The 26,988-nt window shown below is 39.0% G+C and overlaps 1 protein-coding gene across 1 annotated transcript; it reads left to right on the top strand.

Annotated features, from left to right (window-relative positions):
* The first annotated feature begins 7,526 nt into the window (after positions 1-7,526).
* Positions 7,527-25,989, top strand: LOC117592780 (globoside alpha-1,3-N-acetylgalactosaminyltransferase 1-like). Its single transcript, XM_034287400.1, has 6 exons — positions 7,527-7,726; positions 12,943-12,981; positions 16,980-17,039; positions 19,177-19,209; positions 24,713-24,847; positions 25,203-25,989. Exons 1-6 carry the CDS (start codon positions 7,659-7,661, stop codon positions 25,891-25,893), a joined length of 1,026 nt encoding a protein of 341 aa, XP_034143291.1. The 5' UTR covers positions 7,527-7,658; the 3' UTR covers positions 25,894-25,989.
* Positions 25,990-26,988: the final 999 nt, after the last annotated feature.

Below are 26,988 nucleotides of genomic sequence, written 5' to 3'. Positions count from 1 at the left end.
TTGTAATATATCGCCAGTTTACCATGGCAGAGAGTTGTTTGTAGGCATGATTGAACACCATTGATGCAGCATTAGGTTGTAGTACGTTGGCAATGTATCAAACTCCTGAGATGCCTTACTGCTCTTCTAAACCGTTCACTAACACAATTAGAGCAGTAGGAAGTGATGGCATCATAGCTGTGATATACAAACCATCGTCCAATCAACAATCATAATTAAGTCTTAACAATATATCATATCAGTATATCAAGGTATGACATTGACATTACTTTTTCTGCTCTAATTTTGTTGGTAGCAGTTTTATTTTTTTATTTTTTACAGCTGCAGTGTCTTACCTAAGAAAAGTTCTTACCTGTGGGATTTTGGCTGTATACCATACCCCCTTATTCATTTTACTTTTAAGTACATTTGAAATATAATTTCCTTGGAAAACAGATCATCTTTAAACATGTACATCTAAGGATGGAATTCAATTATGCATTATGTGTTGAAGGTTGCATTGAAACAAAACGAATGGAGATTGATCTTGTATTCTATGTAAGCAAAGAGAAATGGGAAGTCTTTGTTTTGGTCTAAACTTTTGGAATAGTAGAAAAAATTAAATGTTTTTTGCAGTATAAAATGAGTTTCTTACGACAGTATTTTGTAACTGTTTTTACAATTTCAAAAAAAAATTGAATAGTAATATCTAGTTTTGTGATTGCATGAGATCAATTGATCTCCTCTATAGGGTTGTCCCATAATTATCTTATAGCATAGGGTGAATTCAGACGACTGCTGTTTCAGCAAAATCTTTCTTATCCATTGACAAGATAGACAGTAAATGTATAGCAGTACAATTGCTGCGAATATACTGTCGCAGCTTCAACACCCCGTGACGAGATTACCAAAATCACTTGTTGCTTTGTCCACCAACAATGCCCGTGTATTGTCTGTCAGCAAAATGTTTTTAACTACGGTTGACAGCCAGATGTAACCATTACGTTCAATCAGCACCCCTGCTCAAAATGTCTTTCTGTGAATATATTGTAGGAGAGGCACTGGGAGTGGACGTGGGGTGTGTTCAGGGCCCTAGTGGTTGTTTTATTAACAAAATGAAGGGAGAGTGGAGTAGTTGAGGGAGAATCAAAAACCAATAATTTAATCCCTTTGAGGAAGCAGCATCAATTTCGGGGGACCTCCTGTTGGGGATTTGGGAAGAATGGTTGTCGGGGTTGTAGGTTTGGCAGCGGTTTCAACATGTCCCATTTCCTGGTAATCTTCCTCTTTTTTTTTCCAGCCTTCTCTTGTCCATCTATCCGCACTTTGTTTATGTGGGCCTTGGCCCCGAGATGCTCTCAAGAAAACTTAAAGTACCTCATCTGATAAAGTCCCAATGGATGGCAGGTATGCAGGGCTGGTGCTGGTAGGACCGTAATATTCTGGACGCTACAGTCTGTTTTTGTTGAGAGCGTTAGTGCCACACAGATTTGTGTGGGTGCGTTTCCACATTGGTTATTAATGAATCACTGCAAACGGTCCTAAGAAGTTGGTCATTTCTGAAATAATTTTTTGAGGGAATATGTTATTGTTGAAGTGATTTTCTAATTATAGATTTTTTTTCAAACTCTGGACTGTAATTGCTGTGCTTCTTAAGTGTCTGGAAAGCATGGTCCCTGTGAGGTAGGCTTTTCTTGGAGGTCCTAAATCGTTAAGTAATACAAGACTGTGTGTGTGTGTGTGTGTGTGTGTGTAAGTGCAAGTTTTGCGTTTCTGCCCCTCTCATTCCAGGTGGAAGGAGATGGACCAAACCCATTTACAGAAAGGGGAAAAACGTATTTGATCCCCTGCTGATTTTGTACATTTGCCGAAAGACCAAGCAAGGAACAGAGAACCTTTCCATGCAACAATGTCTCTGGAAAATGTCCACATAATTTCCAGGATTTTCCGCTTTGATAACCGAGATGACAGACCAGCTGAACGGCAGAGAGACAAGCTAGCTGCAATCAGGACAGTGTGGGACACGTGGGTGCACCTGTTTTACAACCCTGGGCCTAATGTCACCATTGATGAGCAGCTGATGCCATCTAGGGGCTGCTGCCCCTTTAAGCAGTACATTTAAATGTAAATAGACTCTGGATTTAGCCCACATGCATTTATTAATTATTCCAATTGGACTCTTAATATCTCAGAGCATGAAGAGGATTGGTCACCCCTCTGTCTCTTTGACTCGTCAAACTATATTGTGATTTTTGGATCTTGTAATTTTTCTTGTGTGGAAACCAGCATTAGCTGATGGTTTAAAGACAGCTAATAGGTATCCTCATCAACAAAACATATTAACAGAGAAGCTCAAAATTAACACTAAGTCCTCTTTCGTCCATTCTTGCCTATTTGCATATAGTGACAGGTGGATCAGTGTCATCATGAAACTTTAGCTAGTTATAACGCACCCTAATTGACTAGAGCTGGCTAACAAGAAGCCTACCTCGTCGCGTAGTTAGCTATTTGTAACCCACTCCTGGGTAAGGACACCTTCGCTCTAGTTTCGTGAGGAGGGGAGTTCAAGTGCAATGGGCAGACACACACCAGGGTTAAAGCTACTTAGACTTTAGTAACAAATTGTATAATTGAATCAGGTACAAATCGAAAATAAAATAAATTGTCCTTTAAGTTGACCAATCCTCGCTTTAAGTGTAAAGTCAGTTAGTCAAGTCAATAGTCAGTATGTGGCCATCCGAAGAGTGATGACCAGTGGAGTGACAGGTACAATCCTACCACAAAGCAGATAGGGCATCTGGCTCCTTCAGTGGACAGGATTCAGTGACAGAAATCAACTGAGTTGGCTTGCCAAAGTCGCCATCTATTGAGATCGATGAATCTTCTTCAAGGATTTTCAAATCCAACCAAAAAACTTGACCTGCATTCACAACCAGGTTATAACCTTTTTTAAGTTTCATAACTCCTTTCCCTAATGCAGGTTGCTTTTATATTCATCTATCACGTGTTCACATGTTGTACAACAATAACTCCAGTGTGTAAAATAAATATTTACAGAACTGCATATGCTTCTACATGCTGAAAAGTAGTGAATACCATTCAGTTAACCAATGCAAAGTAATCAGATATAATACCTTGAATTCAAATAAGTAGTTCAAATCACAACTGCAATAAGCTTACAATCGTATCAAAAGATAATTCGTTTGTTTCAGTATAAAGCATTGGGATAAATACTTCAAATTAGTACCTCATACGCATTTCACACATGGAAACGTAACTGAGAATCAAATTTGACCTTTCAAACAAGGATGAATGCTTATTTCAAACAAAATGTCTTTCCATTCACTTGATAATTTTAAATGTACCATTCGTAGTAAAAGTACAATAAGAATATACATCTTTCATCTTCTATCGAGATATTTCTTAGCATAAGTCCAACTAATATATAACATAAGTGATTCAGACTGTAAACTGACGTAAGGATAAACGACTAGCTTACCGAAACAGGGTTGCAACAAAACTTGATGAATTCGGCACCCGTCTTCATCAAGTACCATTCAAATGTTCACAGTCCTTTTATTAAATGTTCCAAAAACTTAAGTGTCTTCATGAACTTAATCATCACGAGGTTCAGCTCCTCCAGAAAACAACTAAATCTAGCACATGCATAAAAAAATATCACCTTCATTCTCTCTCGTCTGTTATTCAGCAACGGATGCATCTAACGTGCATCGTGAAGTTTCAAAATAAAAGTACCTAATCTTAACTTAAGACGGTAAAAGTATCTCTTTATCAAAATTATGTTTTTAACAATGACAACTTAATTCCTATGAATTTTCTTATCAAAATTATGATCTAACTTTTTTTTTTTAATCGTCCGATTTCAATGGTATATTATTTGTAGCCACTTTCGTGAAGCGTTCCGTGTATAATTTGGGTTGTCTGTGTATTGTTTGGGTTGTCTGTGTATTGTTTGGGTTGTCTGTGTATTGTTTGGGTTGTCTGTGTATTGTTTGGGTTGTCTGTGTATTGTTTGGGTTGTCTGTGTATAATTTGGGTTGTCCGTGTATTGTTTGGGTTGTCTGTGTATTGTTTGGGTTGTCTGTGTATTGTTTGGGTTGTCTGTGTATAATTTGGGTTGTCTGTGTATTGTTTGGGTTGCTATGGGAACTTTTCACCAGGCAACGACATTGACCATGCATCTTAGAAAGGCTAATGTGTAGACAAGAATAGGGATTACAAGGGTGTACATCACTATATATGATGTTTTGAACCATAATACATCGTTTGTATTATAAATATGATATAAAAATATTTAGTCAACATAGTATGGGGGTGTTCTTGAGTTTTTGGGAAGAAGTTGGTAATTTTTGTTCTTGAGTTTATAAATTATATAAGTCCAAACGTAACTAGCGATCTAGTGGCCGTTCTGCGTCATTACATGCAAAAAGAAGTGATATAAGATAATTATATTTCATTTTATTGTGTTTTATTTCTAGGTAGAAGAACCAAATGTTTTGGGGGTGCCTATATTTTTTACCTTCTATTATTTCATTATTTTCAACCCAATACAATGTAATTTCATAGTGAAGGCATGAAAGTATGAGGAAATACCATTGACACAATTCTTTATAATGCTTTAAAAAAAAAATCTTTATGCTGAATGGCAGAAATGTTTTCCGAAAAATATTCTTTTTGCCTTTCCAATAGATGAGTTTTTAAAATGGTGACCCAAAAGTCTGTTTTTATGTGTTTTTATTGAAGCCAAGGGGGTTGTGATTACCAGGATACATCATAATAGGTTGTATCTGTTACAGAAATGAATCTAGGACCCAAAATGTCCAAGTAGTGAAATCCGGTCGAAATCCCCACCGACTACTTAGGGTTAACATGAGGTTACACAAGGGTCAGGGTTTGGGGGTTTGAAAATTTGGTCACCCTAAGTACATTTTGTCCATCATAGCAAAAAGAAACACAATTCTGTTTTGGGGATAAAAACTAGTGTTCATCATATGGTAAATGGTGTGTGTCACTTTGTGTGTCTGTAACAAGGCCAAACATTCAAGGGTATGTAAACTTACGATTAGGGCCATTTGGGTGATTTCTGTTATCATTACGATTTAAAAAGGAGCCAAAAACCAATGTGATAATAAATGGCTTGATTTGATCACTATCCCTAAATAAAATAGTTTTTTTTGCATGATCAGTCATATTTTCAAAATCAATGCCAAAATGTCACAGTTTTCTGCCAGGGTATGCAAAGTTATGTGCATAACTGTATAGCTAGAGGTTGTCATGTGGAAGCACTTACCGAAATCTTCGTCACTGACCCTGTAATTCTTCTTTCATAAACGCACCCAAAACACTTAAAAACACCAGACCAACGACAAACGTCAATGGTGAAACTTAATATCCATGAACCCCCACATTAAGTAATTATGCCCAACTTGCCGTCTGCACATTTTTAAAACCGTTTCCACCAGTGAACTTTTTCACAGATGATTGCTTGACGATGCAGAGGTCTCAGAAACTCATGTTTCAGGGTTCTAAAAAACATACACTCACCTAAAGGATTATTAGGAACACCATACTAATACTGTGTTTGACCTCCTTTCGCCTTCAGAACTGCCTTAATTCTACGTGGCATTGATTCAACAAGGTGCTGAAAGCATTCTTTAGAAATGTTGGCCCATATTGATAGGATAGTATCTTGCAGTTGATGGAGATTTGTGGGATGCACATCCAGGGCACCAAGCTCCCATTCCATCACATCCCAAAGATGCTCTACTGGGTTGAGATCTGGTGACTGTGGGGGCCATTTCAGTACAGTGAACTCATTGTCATTTTCAAGAAACCAATTTGAAATGATTCGAGCTTTGTGACATGGTGCATTATCCTGCTGGAAGTAGCCATCAGAGGATGGGTTCATGGTGGTCATAAAGGGATGGACATGGTCAGAAACAATGCTCAGGTAGGCCATGGCATTTAAACAATGCCCATTTGGCACTAAGGGGCCTAAAGAAAACATCCCCCACACCATTACACCACCACCAGCCTGCACAGTGGTAACAAGGCATGATGGATCCATGTTCTCATTCTGTTTATGCCAAATTCTGACTCTATCATCTGAATGTCTCAACAGAAATCGAGACTCATCAGACCAGGCAACATTCTTCCAGTCTTCAACTGTGCAGTTTTGGTGAGCTTGTGCAAATTGTAGCCTCTTTTTCCTATTTGTAGTGGAAATGAGTGGTACCCGGTGGGGTCTTCTGCTGTTGTAGCCCATCCGCCTCAAGGTTGTGCGTGTTGTGGCTTCACAAATTCCTTGCTGCATACCTCGGTTGTAACGAGTGGTTATTTCAGTGAATGTTCCTCTTCTATCAGCTTGAATCAGTCAGCCCATTCTCCTCTGACCTCTAGCATCAACAAGGCATTGTCGCCCACAGGACTGCCACATACTGGATGTTTTTCCCTTTTCACACCATTCTTTGTAAACCCTAGAAATGGTTGTGCGTGAAAATCCCAGTAACTGAGCAGATTATGAAATACTCAGACCGGCCCGTCTGGCCCCAACAACCATGCCACGCTCAAAATTGCTTAAATCACCTTTCTATCCCAATCTGACATTCAGTTTGGAGTTCAGGAGATTGTCTTGACCAGGACCACACCCCTAAATCCATTGAAGCAACTGCCATGTGATTGGTTGATTAGATAATTGCATTCATGAGAAATTGAACAGGTGTTCCTAATAATCCTTTAGGTGAGTGTATTTCATTCTTCAACAAATGAATTTGGTTAGCGCCCTGTCAGAGTGTATGCATGTTATGTTTAGGTAACAAAAGACCATCTGTTATCCGTACACAGGAAGTCACGTTCATTCAAAGCATGACAGTAAATAGCTAATGGGCTAATGTGTATGCAGTTTGGGATCTCTCTAAAAGTGAGGACAACCAGAAGTTTCTTTGAGATTGAGTGAGATGAGATTGAGGTTGTGTAAGGAAGACCGGCTCCGTAACCTTACGAACAAGACTATCTAATGCTGCAATAAATAAGTGAATCACTCTCTCCCTTGACAACCGGATATGCAATCATTATTTCAAACACTATACAAAATGGCTGATTTCTAACAGCCCTATGACAGGTGTTTAATATTAATGTACAATGTATGTACGAGTCATAATCCTCTGGTTCATATATGGGTGCGTTTAATACTTGGGTTTGTGTACACACAAAGCTATAAAAGTTACGGTATGGATTATACATGGTGTGGGGGTTATAAACAGGGAATTAAGGTAATAGTTTTTCCTAGCATCATTGAGCAGGACCCTTCATGTAAAAGGTGGCTTGCCTCCTGAGAGGAGCCTGGCAGACGTGGTTCACTGCACCGAAAGAATCAAGTGCCTCCTCTCGCCCTTCCTCACAAGTCTTGAGCTAACTGATGATGGTTGTCGAACTGGTGACCACCCCCCAACACAAGTCCCGCCTCAAGTATGAAATAAATAGTTCATTCGTTTCAGTTTCTTCCTCTCATATCAACCTCTCTCACAAAGAGCATTTCCTGTATAATGATCTCTTCTCTTAACAATGTGAACATTCCTCTCATACACTGCCCATTTTGACTGGAGAGATCTTGTTCGATACGAAGGATAAACTTTTTTGGTGACGCTATCAGAGGAACAATGCGTTTTATTCCAGTAACAAAGCCATATGTTCTGCTTCTCTCTTCTGGATTAATCCTGATTGTAGGGTATGTAAACTATTTAGAAAGCATTTTCTGGTATATAAGTGGGCATTGATTTGCCTTTTAGTTTGCACTGTGTGTGTAGATTCAACATACAACTATAAGGCAACTAAATGAGGATATTAGGTTTCTCAGACTGTTCATTTGTACATTGAATCACCTGTGACATTTCGTTGAGCAATCAACTCTGTCACAGCAGATTGGAGTACTATTACGTCTGGCCCAGAGTGAGAATGTGCAAGAATTTCCAATAACATCAAGCTGAAGGCCAGCAGACTGGCTAGAGTTCGGCTGGCTAATACTCAGCTGGCTAAAGGTCATACATGTATACTTCTGTTTAGTCATATTTTCTGACCCATTCCTTGCCTTTTCTAACTGTTGTCACTTGAAACCTTAGTAATGTTTGGACAATTCCACCGTTGTACTGTCGTTTCATAATTCAATAATCTACCTCTTGCTAAAACTACCTTGTTAAAACCATTATACCTTTTACATAAACTGCATGATTAAGCAAATTATAATAAAATTTGCGATACTGACACGTGCAATTTCCAAATTGTCAATTTACGTGATTTACAAACTCAAAAGAATGTGTGAGATGAGCTTCACTTGAGGCAACGGGCACGCATCTTACGTACGTATCTGACAGTATATGTGGAACACTGTTGTTTAAGCTAGACACCAAAACAAACATCCTAACTCAAAACTCTTAAAAAGGTATAAAAATGTTTTATTGTACATTGCCAATGATCATGTTATTTAAATAGATATGCCAAAATGATCAAATAATTTCCCAAGCATCCAAGCTCAAAAACAAACCAACTCTTAAAATGTTTTAATGTGCATTAACAAGAGATTTTATCACAATGAAATAACTAAATAAACATTGAAAAAAAGCCTAATACACAGTCCACTTCCCTGCCCTAAAATGTTGATTCTGGGCACTGTCCAGGAAATCAGGGGTCCATAAAATATCCCGGAGAACCCCATACCTCCCGGAACTGGAGCATCCCACAGTCTTTAATAAAGCCACATGTCAAATGAGACATGTTTCTTCCCTTACAGCCCAGGGCATCTTGTTGAGGTTCACAACACCTGAATCAAGAACAGGATTACAAATGAGCTTATATTTACAATATTACCCAACACAACATAATAGACAAAACAGGTGAAACGCTAACAGTAGACAGATTGCTGTCATATATCAATCAACTGTGATCTAACGTATTATAATGCTGTACCTCTGTGGCCCCCCGAGTTTGTTAAGTAAATATTGTTTTTATTTCTAACTTACATTTAAATTGTTAAAAAGCAAATGACCAAATGGATGTTACGAAACGGACGTATGACTTTTAGCCAGCTGATATTTAGCCAGCCGAGTTTTAGCCAATCGAGTCTACAAGGCTGCAGCTGGATGCCTCTCAGAATTTCAACCTTTAAAAAAAAACAGTGACGTGCTGTTCATGACTTCTTGGTTTGGCAATTTTGATCACTCAGATGACTTACCACCTGGTGTAGACCAGAAAAGCCCTCTCAGTATGTTGTGTTGCATATTTTTTATCAACATCGTAAATTAACTTAACAACCATAAAAAGTAATTGTCTCTTATTATTGGTTGTTATCATTGGCTATTATCAATGGCTAATAATAATTGGCATGGCTTTTATTGTGTGCTTCTCTCGCTGTAGTACATAATAATAATAATTGGCATGGCTTTTATTGTGTGCTTCTCTCGCTGTAGTACATGCGCTTCTCTCTGTAGTATGTAATGTGTGCTTCTCTTGTGTGCTTCTCTCGCTGTAGTACATGCGCTTCTCTCTGTAGTATGTAATGTGTGCTTCTCTTTCACTTGCATGCGGTGACACATGAAGTAAGTGAAACGTAGAGCCTCTGAAAGGGTCAATCTGCAGTTAAAAACATGTTTTAATTTGTGAAAGGAGGATCTATTTCCCAGGTAGAAGCCAGGTATATTGTACAGTAACAATACCAGTTAGCATTCCTAACCAGTCTCACTTGCTTCCCGCTCACGCTAGAGTGTTTAAAATTCACTTTAACAATTGTCTACTTGTGTATTGTACTATGTTCTATTTAGAACCAAGTTCGGGAGCAGATATCCTTCTAATAACCCATTCATACATACTATACAGGAGCGTCAAATAAACTACACATGTGTATCATACACTACACCTTAAAAAAAAGAGTAAAGCATGGAGGCGGTCCTGGCCAACTTGCCATCATTGAGTCAACCATGAATTCTGTTTTGTAGCAGAGAATTCTTGAACAGATTGTGAGACGATCTGTCCTATAGCTAGGGCTGAATCAAACATCTTGCAACTAGACAATTGTCCAAAACACAAGCAAAGCTACAAAATAATGTCTCAAAAAGAAGAACTTAAGACTAATGTAATGGCAGAGTCAAAGCCTAGATCACAATCCTATCAAAAAGCTGTGGTGGGACTTCATTAAAGGATAAAGTGAAGTAGAGTTTTGTATCAAAATACCATGCATTATAATTATGCTACCAAACAGTAACACATACAAATGAAATAGTATAGGCCCCAAAATCAAACCTTACAGGACCTCACAGGTGAAACAAATGTAATGTAATAACTTGACAATGATGTAATAAAAATGCTTAGTGAATAATGTAATTATTTTTTGCGCATCATTTGTGCATGTATTACAATATTCAATACCTTATTAACTGGATATAAAATCAAAAACATGTAATAAATTCTAAGGAAAAAGGTCGCTCTCTGAACGTCACTCCTTTGAACTGAGGAAGTGTGCCAGCAGCTATTAAATATCATGTTCAGCCAGTGGTGTAGTCTATATTTTTGTAGTGAGTATACTGTGATTTCCCCTCCCACCCTCATACTCGCCTGTCCCAGAGCAACACCCCATACACTAAGCACTGTGATGTTTCCATATACAAACTAGTATACACGGACAACTGCTTCAGTATTGATGGCGTTTATTGAAAGCCCTGGAAAAACACTTAAAGTTGAGAACAGATGAGACATATTTAACTTTTTGAAAAATGCAACTGAACCTGAACACCACAGGACATCACACACTAAGAAAACCAGCCATGCTCTTCCCTTAGAGATTATCCATCCATAACAGGTTCAAGGTATCAACAGGCCACTCATTAACTAATGTCTCAAGTTTAAGGCAAGTTAATATAACAGTTATATTTAAAGTATTAGTCATTTAATACAATTTATTGGATTATAATATAATCCAATAAAATAAGATATATTAAACTGATAATGAGCACTTTTACTTTTGGTACTTTAAGTAGCCTACAGTATATTTTGATAATACTTTTGTACTATTACTTAAGGACAATGTTGACTGCAGGACTTGTAACTGACAAGGAATTTGTAACTCTACAACACTGTTTTTTCTACTTTTACTGCAATACACGATCTTCCACCTCTGTAAATCACCAACAACAGTTGTGCATGAATACCTGCAGCTGTGTTTAACACTGAAAACATATAGCTCAGGTCAGCGTTTACTCAGGGCTCTTAAGTTTTAAGGACAAGAGTGACACCTTTTTTGAGGAAGTAACCTCCTTTAATGTGCATATGACAATTATTCACCTCAATGATAAATGCATTCATTTTAATGAATTAATACACCCCTGGACTGTAATATTTCAGATGTGTTTTGAGCAAGATTTCTGCTCATGTTCAAAACTTTGTGCACATTCAAAATATATCCGTGTTCTCTGAGATTTGGAGGAGTCGTGATATTTTGAGAGAAATAAAGTACCTAAAAAAAACTATAAAAATAATCTACCTGCACCATAGTCTGCTGTGCATTACGTGATTGCTCTGCTGATAGGGTAAATCTCAGACCGTCTGACAGACACAGAGCCCCGTTTGCTTTTTACGTTGACTGTCACGCTCAATGTGTGACACTTGAGAGCCCTGGTGGTTTACCTGCAGCTCCGCTACAGTAGCAGCGAACCTTTAACGTTACCTGCCGGTAACATGGTCTCTAAACAGTCCGCTCACAGTGAAGTCCTGCACGGATCACAGATGCTCGGTTTGTTATAAGAGCAGATTAATGGAGCCGCTCGGTGTTTGGCTAGCTAATAAGCCGTTTGCCTGTTACCTTGAGCTTTGTCTGAAGGCGCCGAGTGGCCAGCCAGGCTCCCACACACCCGACACATTCCGCCGATCTGTCCATAGATATAGAACAATATATCTATGATACTGTCACTTACCAGGTAACAGTAACGTTGCGGTTGGATTGTCGGGCTGGTTTTCTGTAACGGTAATCCGGTCGTCATGATCTGCGGCAGCTGTGTCACCCGACGCGGCAGTAGCTTCAGGGACGGACTTTTTAAAACACTGAAATAGTGCTTTTTGGGTCAGTTTACGTTTCATTGGCTCTGCTCTACCTAGCTAGCTAGTTGCGAGAAACAACTTGTTGTTGCTTAGTAACGTTCATTGACATATATACGGTATATAAGGTAGCCATAGGTAACCAGGGCACCGCCACGGAAGCCTCAAAGGTCCAAGTGTCAGTGCTTCACAACACAGACGGGGTGAATTTATGAATGAAAATGAGAACGTTCTGTCACAACGATGTTGTTACGTATCATCGCGCTATTGTAAGTGGGTATACGGAAATCCTTGACTTTTCCTAGTGGGTATACGGCGTATACCTGCGTATCACGTAGACTACACCACTGTGTTCAGCTACCATTGTCGCTGAACATGATTAAGGTTATGTTCAGCTGGCCAGACATTACAAAAATGTAAGTATCAATATATAGTACTAGAAAACTGTGTTAATAAAGAAAACATATTTCCATTGAATGGCTGTCCTTGAACATAACCGAAAAGAGCTATTAGAATATGCATTCTTAAGGATAATAGTATTTATAATGGTACAATAGTATAATATATTTATTCACATTTGAGATAAAAAATTGGTCTATTGCTTTCTTATATTAACTGCATCAAATGCCTTGTGCTCAGGACAATGATCACACACAGACATAGCCACAGAAATAATTCATTTTTAGGGCCTAAAAAGATAATTATTGTAACTGCACGTCATTTACTTTGACACCTGCATGTATGATTTATCTGTGCTGTTATTCAAAAATGAATGAAATGTAGTGACGGATAGGTTTAGTTTAGTGAAAAGACGCCATACATGTTTTCATTACTACAACCTGATTCTTTCATGTCTCCCAAAAGGTATTGGATCTTCTGGTTGTTCAGGGAAAAAATCATCAGGTAAGATTCATTTATTATATATTACAACCAAATACTCGTATATTGTGACCTGAAACATATTCCTTTGAGGCTTGAATATAAGGGTCTTATATTTACAGTTTTATTGTTTCCAAGAGATGTATTCCAGTTAAAGATGACACACTGAGCACCAGGTTAGTTTAGGTCAACATTTCTGCAGCGATTAATAATATATACAATTATCTACAGGAAAAAGCAATGTTCTGTCACAGCGAAAACCCAACATTGGGGAACCCCAATCGATTGTGCTACATGCCATATACACATAGGTAATGTGATAAATGCCTGTAAGAAGTTTTAAAGTCAATAATTGTTTTGTTAATATTATGTAGTCTTATTCCTAGAAGCATTGGTCAACAGAACAGTGTTCATCCTGAAAACATATACTGAATGTTTGGACACACCATTAATTCAGAGGTCACATTAACACATTAATTAATATAAACACATTAATATAAACAATGTGTGTGAACGTACGAGATGATAAGGTAGGAGTGTATAATTTAGATTAGTTCAGAGGAGACTTACACATTTACACTTCCAGTCTACCTACACAGAGAAATGTAGCAAAGTTTGAGGTGTTTATTTGAACAATTTATATTAGTTGAGGTTATTTAGGATCATCTGATGCCAAATTCATGATGGTCCATAAACATTACGTAATGTTTATAAGCCCAAATGTATAAGTAGTGAAAAAGGGGGGAAACTGCTCAGGCCCCCAAGGATTGATAAAGAGTTTGTCTGAACGGTTTGAAGGACTGGTGGCTGGTAAATCTTCAATAACACCATGTTTGGCAAATGTTTGTGCCAGCTAATATCATAGATGTTTCATGTTATGCCACTTAAACAAAAAAAACACAATTTCTCTGAATTTCACAACTCCCCCAACAAAACTGAAAATGAATAAAACATGAACCTGATCCCTGGTCTGTACCAGCTATGTAGGCAGGCAAATTGTATCATGCAGCTCTGATGAACACTTGAACCAATAAAAGACAAGGTTTTAGTCAGTCATTCTACAACAACCTACAGCCACTCACACACACATTTACTAAGCTATTTAAACTGCGACACCAAAGTTGACTGTCGTTGAAAGGTCCTCTAGTAGAGAACATGACACCAGTGCAGAGTATATAAACACACACATGAGCCTAAGACAACCAGGAACAAGAGACAAGAGAAAAGGAACTGTGGATGAAGCTCAAATTACACACTACATACTGTGTACTACAAACTACGTGTTGCATACTACATACAGTGGACTACATACCACATAACATAGAAAGCCCAGCTGTTACAGTGCTTAACAAATCCTAACTTTTCTAACCTTTAACCTAACTCGCAAACCCTTCATGCCTAAACTTAACCCTAATTCTTAGCCTTATTCTAACCCAGAATATAACCACAAATGAGAGAGAGGTTCTTGTTAACGTGAGGACTGGCTAAAAGTCCTCACTTCACATGATAGTAGAAGAGTTACACACACACACACACACACACTCACACATACACACACTTGCACACATTTACACACTAACACACAGAGAGTGTTCAGTCCTATTAATCCTGCATCTCAAGTGTATTGAGTTGGTGTACTATAATAAAATCTAAATTTACATCTACAGGAAGGAGACACACATACACATAACACAAACACACACACAGACTTATACACATTTAACATACACACATTCACATAATAACACACACATACAGTAGGACACCAGTTATCCTTTAGATATCAATCCATAGAAATCATCTCTTTAATAGGTTGCTATCACCTGAACTTTATACCCTTTCTGTTCACGCTTTATCCACTTCCTATTCAAGATCATCTCTTTAATAGGTAGCTATCACCTGAACTTTATACCCTTTCTGTTCACGCTTTATCCACTTCCTATTCAAGATCATCTCTTTAATAGGTTGCTATCACCTGAACTTTATACCCTTTTTGTTCACGCTTTATCCACTTCCAATTCAAGATCCTATTTTCCAACTTTCAACAAACACACACCTCACCTTATCTATAATATTTATAAAAACACATATCAAACTAATGACGACCATTTAGTGAAAACCTCCTGTTCAGAAATGTCTTAATGTATACGTCCCACCCCATAATAAATCCCATGACATAATGTCATGCCAGTGTAGATATTCCTAGACCTCTACTGACATTTGACCTAGAGAGTCTCTGTCACCTGTTCTGTTCCATGGCTGTTCCATTTGACATAAATCTCAGTAGCAGTTGTATGATTGTGAATCAGACTGGAAAGGTGTGTGGCTAATCTTCCTGTTTCTCCAGTTTTGTCTTTTGAAAACTGCTGTCCTACTTACTGCTTTGTATCTGTGTACTTTCCTCCTCTTTTGTGTTCCAAAACATCTTTATGGTTACCTGACCTTTCAAAATGCAAATGCCGGCAACCATCATATGGCACTGATTTTTGATTGTCAAAACAAAGAAACATGACTGGTGTAAAGATGTTCTATTTACAGTGGGGAGAACAAGTATTTGATACACTGCAGATTTTGCAGGTTTCCCTACTTACAAAATATGTAAAAGTCTGGAATTTTTATCATAGGTACTATTCAACTGTGAGAGGTGGAATCTAAAACAAAAATCCAGAAAATCACATTATATGATTTTTAAATCATACCTACCAGTAAGAAATTCCGTCTTTCACAGACCTGTTAGTTTTTCTTAAAGAAGCCCTCCTGTTCTCCACTCATTACCTGTATTAACTGCACCTGTGTGAACTCGTTACCTGTAAAAAAGACACCTGTCCACACACTCAATCAAACCCTGCTCAAGCCATCGCATGTCCAGGCCCGTCTGAAGTTTTCCAATGACCATCTGGATGATCCAGAGGAGGAATGGGAGGTCATGTAGTCTGATGAGACATAAATAGAGCTTTTTGTTCTAAACTCCACTCGCCATGTTTGGAGGAAGAAGTACAAAACCCCAAGACCACCATCCCAACCATGAAGCATGGAGGTGGAAACATCATTCTTTGGGGATGCTTTTCTGCAAAGGGGACAGGACGACTGCACCATATCGAGGGGAGGATGGATGGGACCATGTATCGCGAGATCTTGGCCAACAACCTCCTTCCCTCAGTAAGAGCATTGACGATGGGTCGTGGCTGGGTCTTCCAGCAGGACAACGACCCGAAACACACAGCCAGGGCAACTAAGGAGTGGCTCTGTAAGAAGTCTCCAGACCAGAACCCAATAGAAAATCTTTGGAGAGAGCTGAAAGTCTGTATTGCCCAGCAACAGCCCCGAAACCTGAAGGATCTGAAGAAGGTCTATATGGAGGAGTGGGCCAAAATGCCTGCTGCAGTGTGTGCAAACCTGGCCAAGAACTACAGGAAACATATGATCTCTGTAATTGCAAACTAAGGTTTCTGTACCAAATATTAAGTTCTGCTTTTCTGATGTATCAAATACTTATGTCATGCAATAAAATGCAAATTAATTACTTAAAAATCATACAATGTGATTTTCTGGATTTTTGTTTTAGATTCCGTCACTCACAGTTGAAGTGTACCTATTATAAAATGTACAGACCTCTACATGTTTTGTAAGTAGGAATATATATAATGTAAATAGGGGTTACCAGTGCAATGGGAACCGGAAAATGTTTTGTGATATCATACGCCTGGTCTACAGTGTCAGATAACAGTATTTCCATTCATTCAGTATATAAACCGCCCGGTATATAGTGTGAATGTTTAGATATGTTTTCATATTTTGTGTTCTCTAATATGTTTATGTTGGGCTGGTCTGCCAAAACCAAGACTAAATAAAAAATACCATCATTAACATCTTCCAATAAAACAAATATTTAGCTTGAATTGTGTCAAACAATTTAATCAGCCACAATATTAATGTAAAAAATACTTCTGGACAGCAGAAGAAAGTCAAAACATTTAATTAACCCATTCTACATTTATTATGTTGGTTTTGTAATTTTACAGCCCAGAGTATCAAGAGTTCACATTCAGGACCAAAGAATGGAACATGGTCATTCCTGACATGTGTTTATCTATATTTATCTCATTACCCTCCTTCACTATGTGGTGTAATCCTTCGAAAATTCTGATTTCATCAATCTGGCAGTTTAACATGAAATCTTTAAATATTTAAATACTTAAACATATTTCCTGGAGTGCCTGGTCATAACTTTAGTTTTACAATATCAATCCACATTTTGGGGATAGTTGGTTCTCTTTGACACATCAACTAAGAAGTTCCCATTTATGACCCATATTTTGTTGCTGTTAGAATCCGTGAAGCAGGTTTGCCAGTTCAAGGTGACTATGAAATAGAAAAACAAATAAGCTGAATGTCACAGAGGAAAGAATGGTCTAACTGAAACAAGCACTGGATGATATAGGATTTAAAACTAGGTACAGAGTTTCCAATTTGAGAAAAAGCAGAGAGAATAAGGAAATTCCACGTAATTTTCCATAATTTACTTTAAGGGTGTGAATTCGATCAACTACAACAAAATACACCATGCTATTTATATAGGAAACAGGATGCTGGTGTGCTAAAAGGTCTTGTGTCAATAGGACTGTTCATTTATAACCTGATCTTGCTAGGAGAGAGTACACAGGTTACCAGGAAACAGTGAATAATCTCTAAATGAATACAGGACAGTCATCAGTACTTAAAGGGGGAAAAGGGGTGTGGTAAAATGTTACACATCTGTCTTATGTCAATACAACACATTCCCTTTGTTCTATCACTACCTAGGTTTCACCCAAGGGCAGAATGTCCTCCCCCACATTAAACCTTTCAACTCTGAAGGGACACAGCATCTGGACATAGAACAGGCTGATTGATGGGTAACCCAATGATCTACTGATACCATTCAATAATGATCCTAAACAAAAAACACCCTGGCTCTAAATTAAGGACTTTTTCCCCCAAACATGTAGCTTGGAAAAAAGGTGATATTAATATACTGGCCTCCATGACAAATGCAATGAAATAAATTTCACCCAGAAAGACTGTTGCTGAATTTTTCATTTGTCCAGCCTACTAACGTTATCTAGGCTAACAATAACATTGAACTCTGAGTTAGCTTTTCTTTTGTTACAGGTAATTTTATTTCTCATATTATTCAGAACTTCATTCTCTATCAGGCATTGGTGCGGAACCGCTTTCTGACCGGTGAATAATTGCAAAATGCTGTAATTGTTAGTTTTTTTACTGGAAATATCCCACCTAGTGGAGCTTGAACTACAGTGGCAATGGGGAAAGTTTAGAAAATAAATATTATGTTTGGCATTTCTTTTTCCACTGTGCCGAAATCGTACTGAACCATGACTTCTAATTTCCGGTATGTACCGAACCGCGACTTTTCCCTACCTTACACCTCCAGTAGAAACTACCAGGCCCTTCTGTGCAATATTGGTTACAAGATATTACTTATTTACAACAATTAAATAAGATAATTAGATGCTACAACTGGCATAATAGAATAAGAGGCAAAAGAAAGACATCTACTTATTTTTCAAAGAAACAGGACAGTTTGGATTTTCAATGTCTTTACTAATTTATGCATTCTAAATAACAGCTTGCAATTTAAGAATCTAAAAATAACCTTTTTTATGTGCGAGTTGTTTTCATGTTGGACTTGTTTTGTTTGACACTTTTACTGCTCAGAAATTAAAATGTGAAAAGGTCCAGGTGTCACTGCAGATTAAAATGCTGTTATCGGTATAAAAGTATATAAATTACTGTACATTTTTTGAAGCATTCCAATGTAACTGATTAACAGCGGGAAAAGTATATAATTGTGTATACTTTTTATGTCTGATAATTCAGGAATGAACCAGGATTAAGACATGGCATGTCGATCTGCAATAATGAATTATTCAATATCAGTGAAATCGAGATTAATCACAAAAGCAAGTACTTTAAAACATTTCAAGTTCCTCTTAAATTTGGTTAGTAACTCTTTAATTCACTTGAAGGGCAAGGCACTCCAGGAAATATTTGAATTCGGTTTTACAGAGTCAATACTCTGTCTTTTGATTTGATGCTCTCTGTGTTCATTTAACCTAAGTGGCAAAGCTGTGTACTCTTTAGTAAAAATATTTCCGATTGATGTATCTAATTGGTTATATTTAAAATAGTTCACACAAGTGCATTATGTTCTCTCAGGTCATCATACAATCAGCCCAGAATCTTGGTGGGGTAAGTAACATTGTTATCTCATGTTTGTGTTGGACTAGCTGAGGTCATAGCCTAATAAATCACACTTTGTTTTCAGGTCTTATAATAGCCAGAACCTTAATGAAATATTGAAGTTAAACTGACAGCATTTTAACAACCTGAAATCTAATTTAAAAATCTTGAAATACATATTAGTAAGTAACATGACTTGATACCCTTTGTAACATTGTTTGTCAAGTGATTACTGTGGTGTGGTAATGTTCACATTATCAGACTTTAGATCCAAATGCAGTCACTCAGAGCACAACCATGGAACAAATAGGCCAAGGTGTTGGCTCACATGGATGAACAATATGTAGGTAGATCGGACAATCAGAAATTGCCTGCCAGTGTACGTGTCATGGAGACGGATGGCACATATCAACTGGAAAGGCCACTATATAGGGGAAAAAGGGGCATTTGCTCTGCACAGATTGAGCATTATCTTTGCACATGACTGCATTCACTAAAGCAACTCCATTTCCCTGAATGTTTTACACAAGTATATTAATACTACGGGAATGCTCTTACATTTGGGAACATACCTGTCCTGATCCAACAACCATGATAGATAAGAACCTGGCTGTCCCTCATTTCTGTAAACCAACAACACTAGAACTTCAACCAGTCAGACCGAGGTAAAAATCAACAAGGGGACTGTAGATAAACACTCAAACCTTTACAAGCGTGTCAAAATATCACTCATCAATCTGCAGTCTGTCAATCTGCAGTCTGCCCCAACCTGCTGTCAATCCACATAATAATAGGAACGGGTCTGTCTAACCACCACACTCATCAAATCAATGCAAATTAATTTACAATACCATATGTGTTATATACTGTATATGTGACAGTATATAATATTAATACATTATATTTAAATACCGCTTTTCAGTGACCCAAAGACACTGTACAAAAGTGACATGGAACAGAAAACAAACAGAAACAAAATAAATACTATGAGAAAACAAGGAAAATTGAGAGTGTGGGATTTGGTGTGACTATGGGTAGGCGATTTTGAACAGATGAGTCTTGAGGCGTTGCTGGAAGATGGAGATCGTCTCAGAGTCACGGATGGTTTTGGGGAGAGAGTTCCAGAGACAAGGAGCAACCTTTGAGAATGCCCTGTCACCAAAGCCTTTGAGCTTGGACTTGAGGATTATGAGGTGGCCTGCAGTACTGGAACGAGTGTGTAGGTTGATATGGAAGAAGAAGGTATGAGAGGTAGGCAGGGGCGGTATTGTTTAGGGCTTTATATGTCAATAGGAGGATCTTGTAGTCAATGCATTGGGAGATAGGAAGCCAGTGTAACTCACAGAGGATAGGGGTGATATGCTGCCAGGACTTGGTGTGAGTGAGTAGTCTGGCTGCAGAGTTTTGAACCATTTGGAGCTTATGGAGGGATGTAGATTTGATGCCAGTGAGTAGGGAGTTGCAGTAGTCAAGACGGGAGGTTATGAATGCATGTATTAGGGAGCATTTCAGCAGCAGGACAGGAGAGGGAAGGTCTGAGTTTGGCCACGTTGTAGAGATGGAAGAATGAAGATTTTACAGTCTGTTTGACGTGCTGATCGAAGGAGAGTGCTGAGTCCAGAATGACGCCAAGGTTACGTGTGTGGGGGGATGGAGAAACAACGGAGTCATCAATGCTGTGATAGAAGTTGCCAGTTTTGGTGAGGGTGGATTTGGTTCCAATGAGTAGAAGTTCTGTTTTGTCGCTGTTTAGTTTGAGGAAGTTGCAGCAAGACAGGATTCAATGTGGGTCAGAGGTGGGTTGGTGAGAGACTTGGTGGCTAGATGTATTTGTGTATCATCGGCATAGCAGTGGAAATTAAGGTTGAAGTGGCAGAGGATTTGACCAAGGAGAAGGATGTAGATGGTGAAGAGTAGGGGACCAAGTACTGAACCCTGGCGGATACCTTGAATGACTGTAGCTGAGTCACAGTTTAAGCCTTTGTATGAAATGAAATGGGTTCGGTTAGTGAGATATGAATTCAGCCAGCAGAATGCAGTTCCCTCAACACCAGAATCTGGTGGTTAACGGTGTCAAAGGCAGCACTCAGGTCGAGGAGAATCAGGATGTTGAGGGAACCAGCGTCAGCAGAGAGGAGAAGGTCATTGACGACATTAAGGAGTGCAGTTTCTGTACTATTGATTGGCCAGAAACCACACTGATGAGGATCATATAGATAATTTTTTAGGAGGGAGGCTTGGAGCTGTGAGGCAACAATTCTTTCAAGAGTTTTTGCCAGGAAGGGGAGGTTGGAGATGGGGTGGAAATTGTTAAGGATGGTGTTGTCTAGTCCAGGTTACTTTAGGTTGGGGGTGACAGCAGCAGCTTTGTAGCAGAAGGGGACAGTACCGTTGGTGAGGGAGAGGTTGACTATGTTTGTGATGTGTGTACAGAGAGCAGGTATGGAGGCTTTAAGCAGGACTGTGGGAAGAGGATCCAGAGAGCAGGTAGTATTTTTGGATGTCATTATGAGTTTTGTGACTGAATGAGGAGAGTTGAGTCCTGGGGAGCAGGTGGACAAATATGGAGGTTAACAGTAGGGGGGATGTGGTAGAATTATTAGATTGTGAGGAGTGTTCAAGGCGACCACCAACTTGCTTCATGGTTCAGAGCTCAGATGTAAACCAGGGGGATGAGGAGGTGAAAGAAACATGTCTAGAAGATGGAGTTATATGGGAAATGGTAAGGAAATGAAGATGGAGTTATATGGGTAATGGTAAGGAAATGAAGATGGAGTTATATGGGTAATGGTAAGGAAATGAAGATGGAGTTATATGGGTAATGGTAAGGCTGACGAAGCAGACGGGATCGAGTATGTTACCTTTGATAAGAGTGGAAAAACTTACATGTTGGATACAGTTAAAACAGTCCAGGACAGTGATGAAATCAGAGTTTGGAGTTAGGTAAGTCAAAGGGAATATTCATGTCGCCAAGCAGGAGAAGGTGAGGGGAGAGTAATGCAGCAATGGTGAGTAGTTCAGCTAAGTCAGAGAGGAAAGAGTCATTATGGTGAGTAGTTCAGCTAGGTCAGAGAGGAAAGAGTCATTAGCTTTTGGAGGACGATAAATAAGGATGATGGTCAGGGAGTTTGTTGATTTACAGACAATATATTCAAATGAGTTGAAGGATGGAAGAGACAACTCAGTGATTTTAAAATGGGATTTGTACAGTACAGCAAGGCCACCACCACAACCTGTTAGGCATGGTGGGACAGATAGCTAAAACCATTGGGAGTGGCTTGATTTAATATAATTTAGCACTAGCAGCCACCTATCATTTAGCACTAGCAGCCACTGTTAAACCACATTCTGAACAAAAACCCTGACCAACAGAGAAAACCAATGAAAAAGTGAAGACTTACTGAGTGTAATTGACAGCTGGGGGCCAGGCAATGGCAAATGAGTGGAGACCTGCTTGCCAGCGCGAGCCCCAGAGGGAATTGAACAGTGGCGATGTCGTGGAGCTAGATAGCCATTCAGCATGCGCGGTAGCGGAGTAGATGACAAGAGACTTTAAAACAAGATGGAGAGTTCACACAGGCCGTCCACTAGTGGTATTCCAGAGAAGGAGACGTGGAAATCCAACAGTAGTATATTCCAGGACAGGGCAAACAGGGTAGCCAGGATCAGAATGAGTAGTGCAGCGATCAGGTGGGTTATCCAGTTGGAGGTAATCACAGCAACGCAGTCGATCAGGTGAGTTATCCAGTTGGAGGTAATCACAGCAACGCAGTCGATCAGGTGAGTTATCCAGTTGGAGGTAATCACAGCAACGCAGTCGATCCGGTGAGTTATCCAGTTGGAGGTAATCACAGCAACGCAGTCGATCAGGTGAGTTATCCAGTTGGAGGTAATCACAGCAACGCAGTCGATCAGGTGAGTTATCCAGTTGGAGGTAATCACAGCAACGCAGTCGATCAGATGAGTTATCCAGTTGGAGGTAATCACAGCAACGTAGTCGAGACACGGACGATTAGCAGATGACAGGCGCACCGGCAGCAGGCAATACAAAACAAAAAACAGTAAAACGACTGAATGTTTTAGAGAAGACAAGAAGAAACAGTCGAACAGAGTCAGACAGTTCCAGTGAGAAGCGGCAATCCAACGCGACACCAGCAGATACTCTCAACCAGAAGTGGAGATGAGGAAGAGACGATGATGATGAGGTTACTCTCAATTGTGCTCATGGAGTTTACTCCATTATGAGGACAGTGTTCATTCTACAGTAGGCCAGTACATCCCCCACATCCAAAAAGTTGGGATGCTGTGGACAATGCACATAAAAACACAATGAAATGATATGCAAATTATTTAAACCCTATATTCAATAGAAAATAGTACGAAGACAACATATCAGATGTTGAAACTGAGAATTGTTATTGTTTTTGGAAAAATATATGCCCATGTTTAATAAGTGTTAATAAATATTTAATAAGACCCAGTAATGTAAAGAAGGTTTCAATGACAGAAATGTCGAGGGCATTGATGCAATTGACTTCCTCCCCTCATGTTCCTCACACCTGAATCCAATTGAGAACCTCTGGGACGTTAAGTATTGGTGCATCATCAAGTAGTGCCATACACGCCGCCAAGTAGCACCACAGACTGTCCAGGAGCTCACTGATGCCCTGATCCAGGTCAGGGAGGAGATCCCCCAGGACACCATCCACCGTCTCATCAGGAGCATGCCCAGACATTGTCAGGAGTGCATACAGGCACGTGGGGGCCATAATCACTACTGAGTCCCACTGAGTTGCTGTGATGAATTTACGCAAGTTAGAACAGCCTGTGATATCAATTGTTAACTTGATTTTCGGTGTGAGTTCAAATCCAGCCCACAATCAATTGGTCACTTTGGTTTCCATTTATTGTTGTTACACCGTTATGTTCCCAACAATTTACACAATGTACAGTAAAGATTTTGACCTTTAATAAATTTCCTTCATCAACATCCGATGTGTGATTTAAGCGCTCCCTTAATTTTTTGAGCCGTGTTCCTTCGTTTAGACAAATGACAATGTTGTTTGATGAGTTTGCTTCATCATGTTTTTGGGAAGTAACAATAAGTCTATGGAAATTACATTTTGCATTACGTAACAAAACTGAATATTCTGGCAGGCACAAATATCTGACTGAAGTAAAGTTACATACATTTGCATGCTTTATCTACTACCAAAAAGGGGGTATATAAGACCTATTAATTAAACTTCCAAGTAGTATATTGTTGATTAACATGATTAATTAGTTGAACTCCTTTAATTTGTTCTGCCATCAATGCCTTACACTACATCATGAACTATTGAGTCAAACAGAACTAAAACCCCATACAAAACTGGTTTTGCAGCATGACAATAATGACTACCTGTTTGCATCATATTTACAAAGTACTTAAAAGGCTGTCAGTTCAACTTTAAGGAGATAACATGGTTTTACTCAGTATCACAGTGTTCTAGGATCTGTTGGGTTTCTTTAGACGAACTGATGTGGTATCAGTGACCCCATGGTTGGCACCCATTGTCTGGGAAGGCACCTTTGACCCAGTGCTCATTGACAACATCTACAAGCCCATGAACCTCACCATAGCCACCACAGTGTTTGCTGTTGGAAAGTGAGTAACATTCAAGGTCTACCAAATATTCAAAAGAGAAGATGAACTATCCATCCTGTACCTGATATAAAGACACAGGGCTGCCCGACCCTGTTCCTGGATATCTACTGTCCTATAGGATTTCTCTTCAACCCCATTTGTGACTATCCTAATTAAGCTTTTCATCCAGCAAATTATTAGAATCAGGTGTGCTAAATTAGAGTTGGAGAGAAAACCTACAGGACAGTAGATCTCCAGAAACAGGGTTGGGCAGCCCTGGTGTAGTATTATGTGTATATTTTATGTTATACTGAGAATGATGTTGTTACAGACGGTATGACTCAAATACTCAAGTTTAATCCTCATGTTCTGACAGATATGTCAGCTTTCTCAAAGATTTCCTGGAGACTGCAGAGAAACACTTCATGATCAACTTCAGGGTGCGCTACTATGTTTTCACTGATCGTCCCAATGAAGTTCCTTCAGTGAACCTGAGTGGAGGGAGACATCTGACAGTGATCTCAATCCCAGGTTCAAACCGCTGGCAGGAGATTTCAGCACAGAGGATGAAGATCATCCACAACACCATCGAAACTCAGATCCGCAAGGAGGCCGACTACATCTTCTGTCTTGATGTGGACAGCAAGTTCCATTTTCGTTGGGGTTCAGAGTCTCTTGGAAGGCTGGTGTCTGTGATTCACCCAGGCTACTATGATACAACTCGTAACAACTTCCCATATGAACGGCGTCCAGCCTCGAAGGCCTTTATGTCCATGGACCAGGGTGATTATTACTATGGTGGAGCCGTGATCGGAGGGCTTGTGGAGGATGTGTACAAACTAACTAAGGAATGTCAGAAAAGATTTGAAGAGGATGCCAAGAATTCCATTGAGGCCGCTTGGCAGGAGGAGAGCCACCTCAACAGGTACCTGTACTACAACAAGCCCAGCAAGGTGTTGTCTCCAGAATATCTGTGGCAAGACTTCAAGGCCAGAACAAAAGAAGTCAAAGTGATTCGCTTCTCTGGGGTCATTAAAAACTATGCTGCAATTCGTCCCAATGAATAAAACTAAAATGTGGATAGAGAAATTAAATAACTCATTAGATCAAATACATTCATTGAAACCAAAGATGTAATCTTATACCAATGGTTTTCTTTTCTTTTTCCCAAACTTTAATGATTGTGGGCAATGGTGGGATTCTGTTGCAGTTTATTGCTTCACAGTTCAGCTGTGTCATTTGTTTGAGGAAAAGTATAGTTTGTTGTGTGAGAAAAAGTGACTGCCAGTGATTACTAGTCATCATTTTCTGTAGATGCTTCAGGCTCTGTTGCATTAACTGGACTATTCAGAAATCTAGAGAAGTAACATCAGATTTGTATATATTCTGCTGTTGCTCTTAGTCTGCTGTTGCACTTGGTCAACTGCTGTTTGTAGGTACAATCAATGTCAAACACTGTGCTCTCTCTATTTAATTATTTTCAAATGTATTAAAAAGTGGAAAACTAGAATGTAATATGAGTGTTACATAGGCTACCTTCCTGACAATTGTGATAGTTTTAACATCAACATGTAATTTTGCGCTCAAACTGTAATTGCGGAAATAAATTCTGAATATAATTTTGTCAATGTGTTAATGTCTACCCGAGAAGCGATTGCGCCTTCTTTGGAAAGTTAACTAGTTGCAAGTTTAAAGGTAAAATGCACTTGGGTTGTCGATGTCAAAACACTATAAGCTGTGATTCAAATATTAAATAATGTTATGTCATTTTTACTTTTACACTGAATGTTTGCTGCTTCAATCCAGATGAGTAGGCAGAGGGCTATTGTATACATTTAGAATAGGGTGTGAAAATTGTACAGCTGTGGTATTTGTATAGAGTGTGAATTCTGTTTAGAAGATGTGTAACGTTCGATTTTTGGTAAGGCATGTGAATTTTGTAAGAGGTAACGTTATGAATTTCCATGGGGTGTGAATATGGTAGGCCTCTAGGGTGTTAAATGTGTATATTTTGTGAAGGCGTGAACCATGTTTAATACAATAAAGTTCTGTGTAACATTATTAACGAATGAATTATTTTAACTAACCCTTTCAGATACCCCTTCCATGAACTGCCACCTTAACGTGGTGGAGGGGTTTGAGTACCCGAGTGACCCTAGGAG

Source organism: Esox lucius, chromosome 17, assembly GCF_011004845.1.
Source record: "Esox lucius isolate fEsoLuc1 chromosome 17, fEsoLuc1.pri, whole genome shotgun sequence".
Classification (NCBI taxonomy): Eukaryota; Metazoa; Chordata; class Actinopteri; order Esociformes; family Esocidae; genus Esox; species Esox lucius.
Note: the sequence above shows the minus strand (reverse complement) of the source record. Positions and strands in the feature narration are given on the sequence as shown.

Bases quoted from the DNA above. Each gene is read 5' to 3' on its own strand.
- LOC117592780 (XM_034287400.1), top strand. From the start codon at position 7,659: ATGCGTTTTATTCCAGTAACAAAGCCATATGTTCTGCTTCTCTCTTCT. The intron at 7,727-12,942 runs GTATGTAAACTA...GTCTCCCAAAAG, and splicing joins GGATTAATCCTGATTGTAGG to GTATTGGATCTTCTGGTTGT. The intron at 12,982-16,979 runs GTAAGATTCATT...GTAATTTTACAG, and splicing joins TTCAGGGAAAAAATCATCAG to CCCAGAGTATCAAGAGTTCA.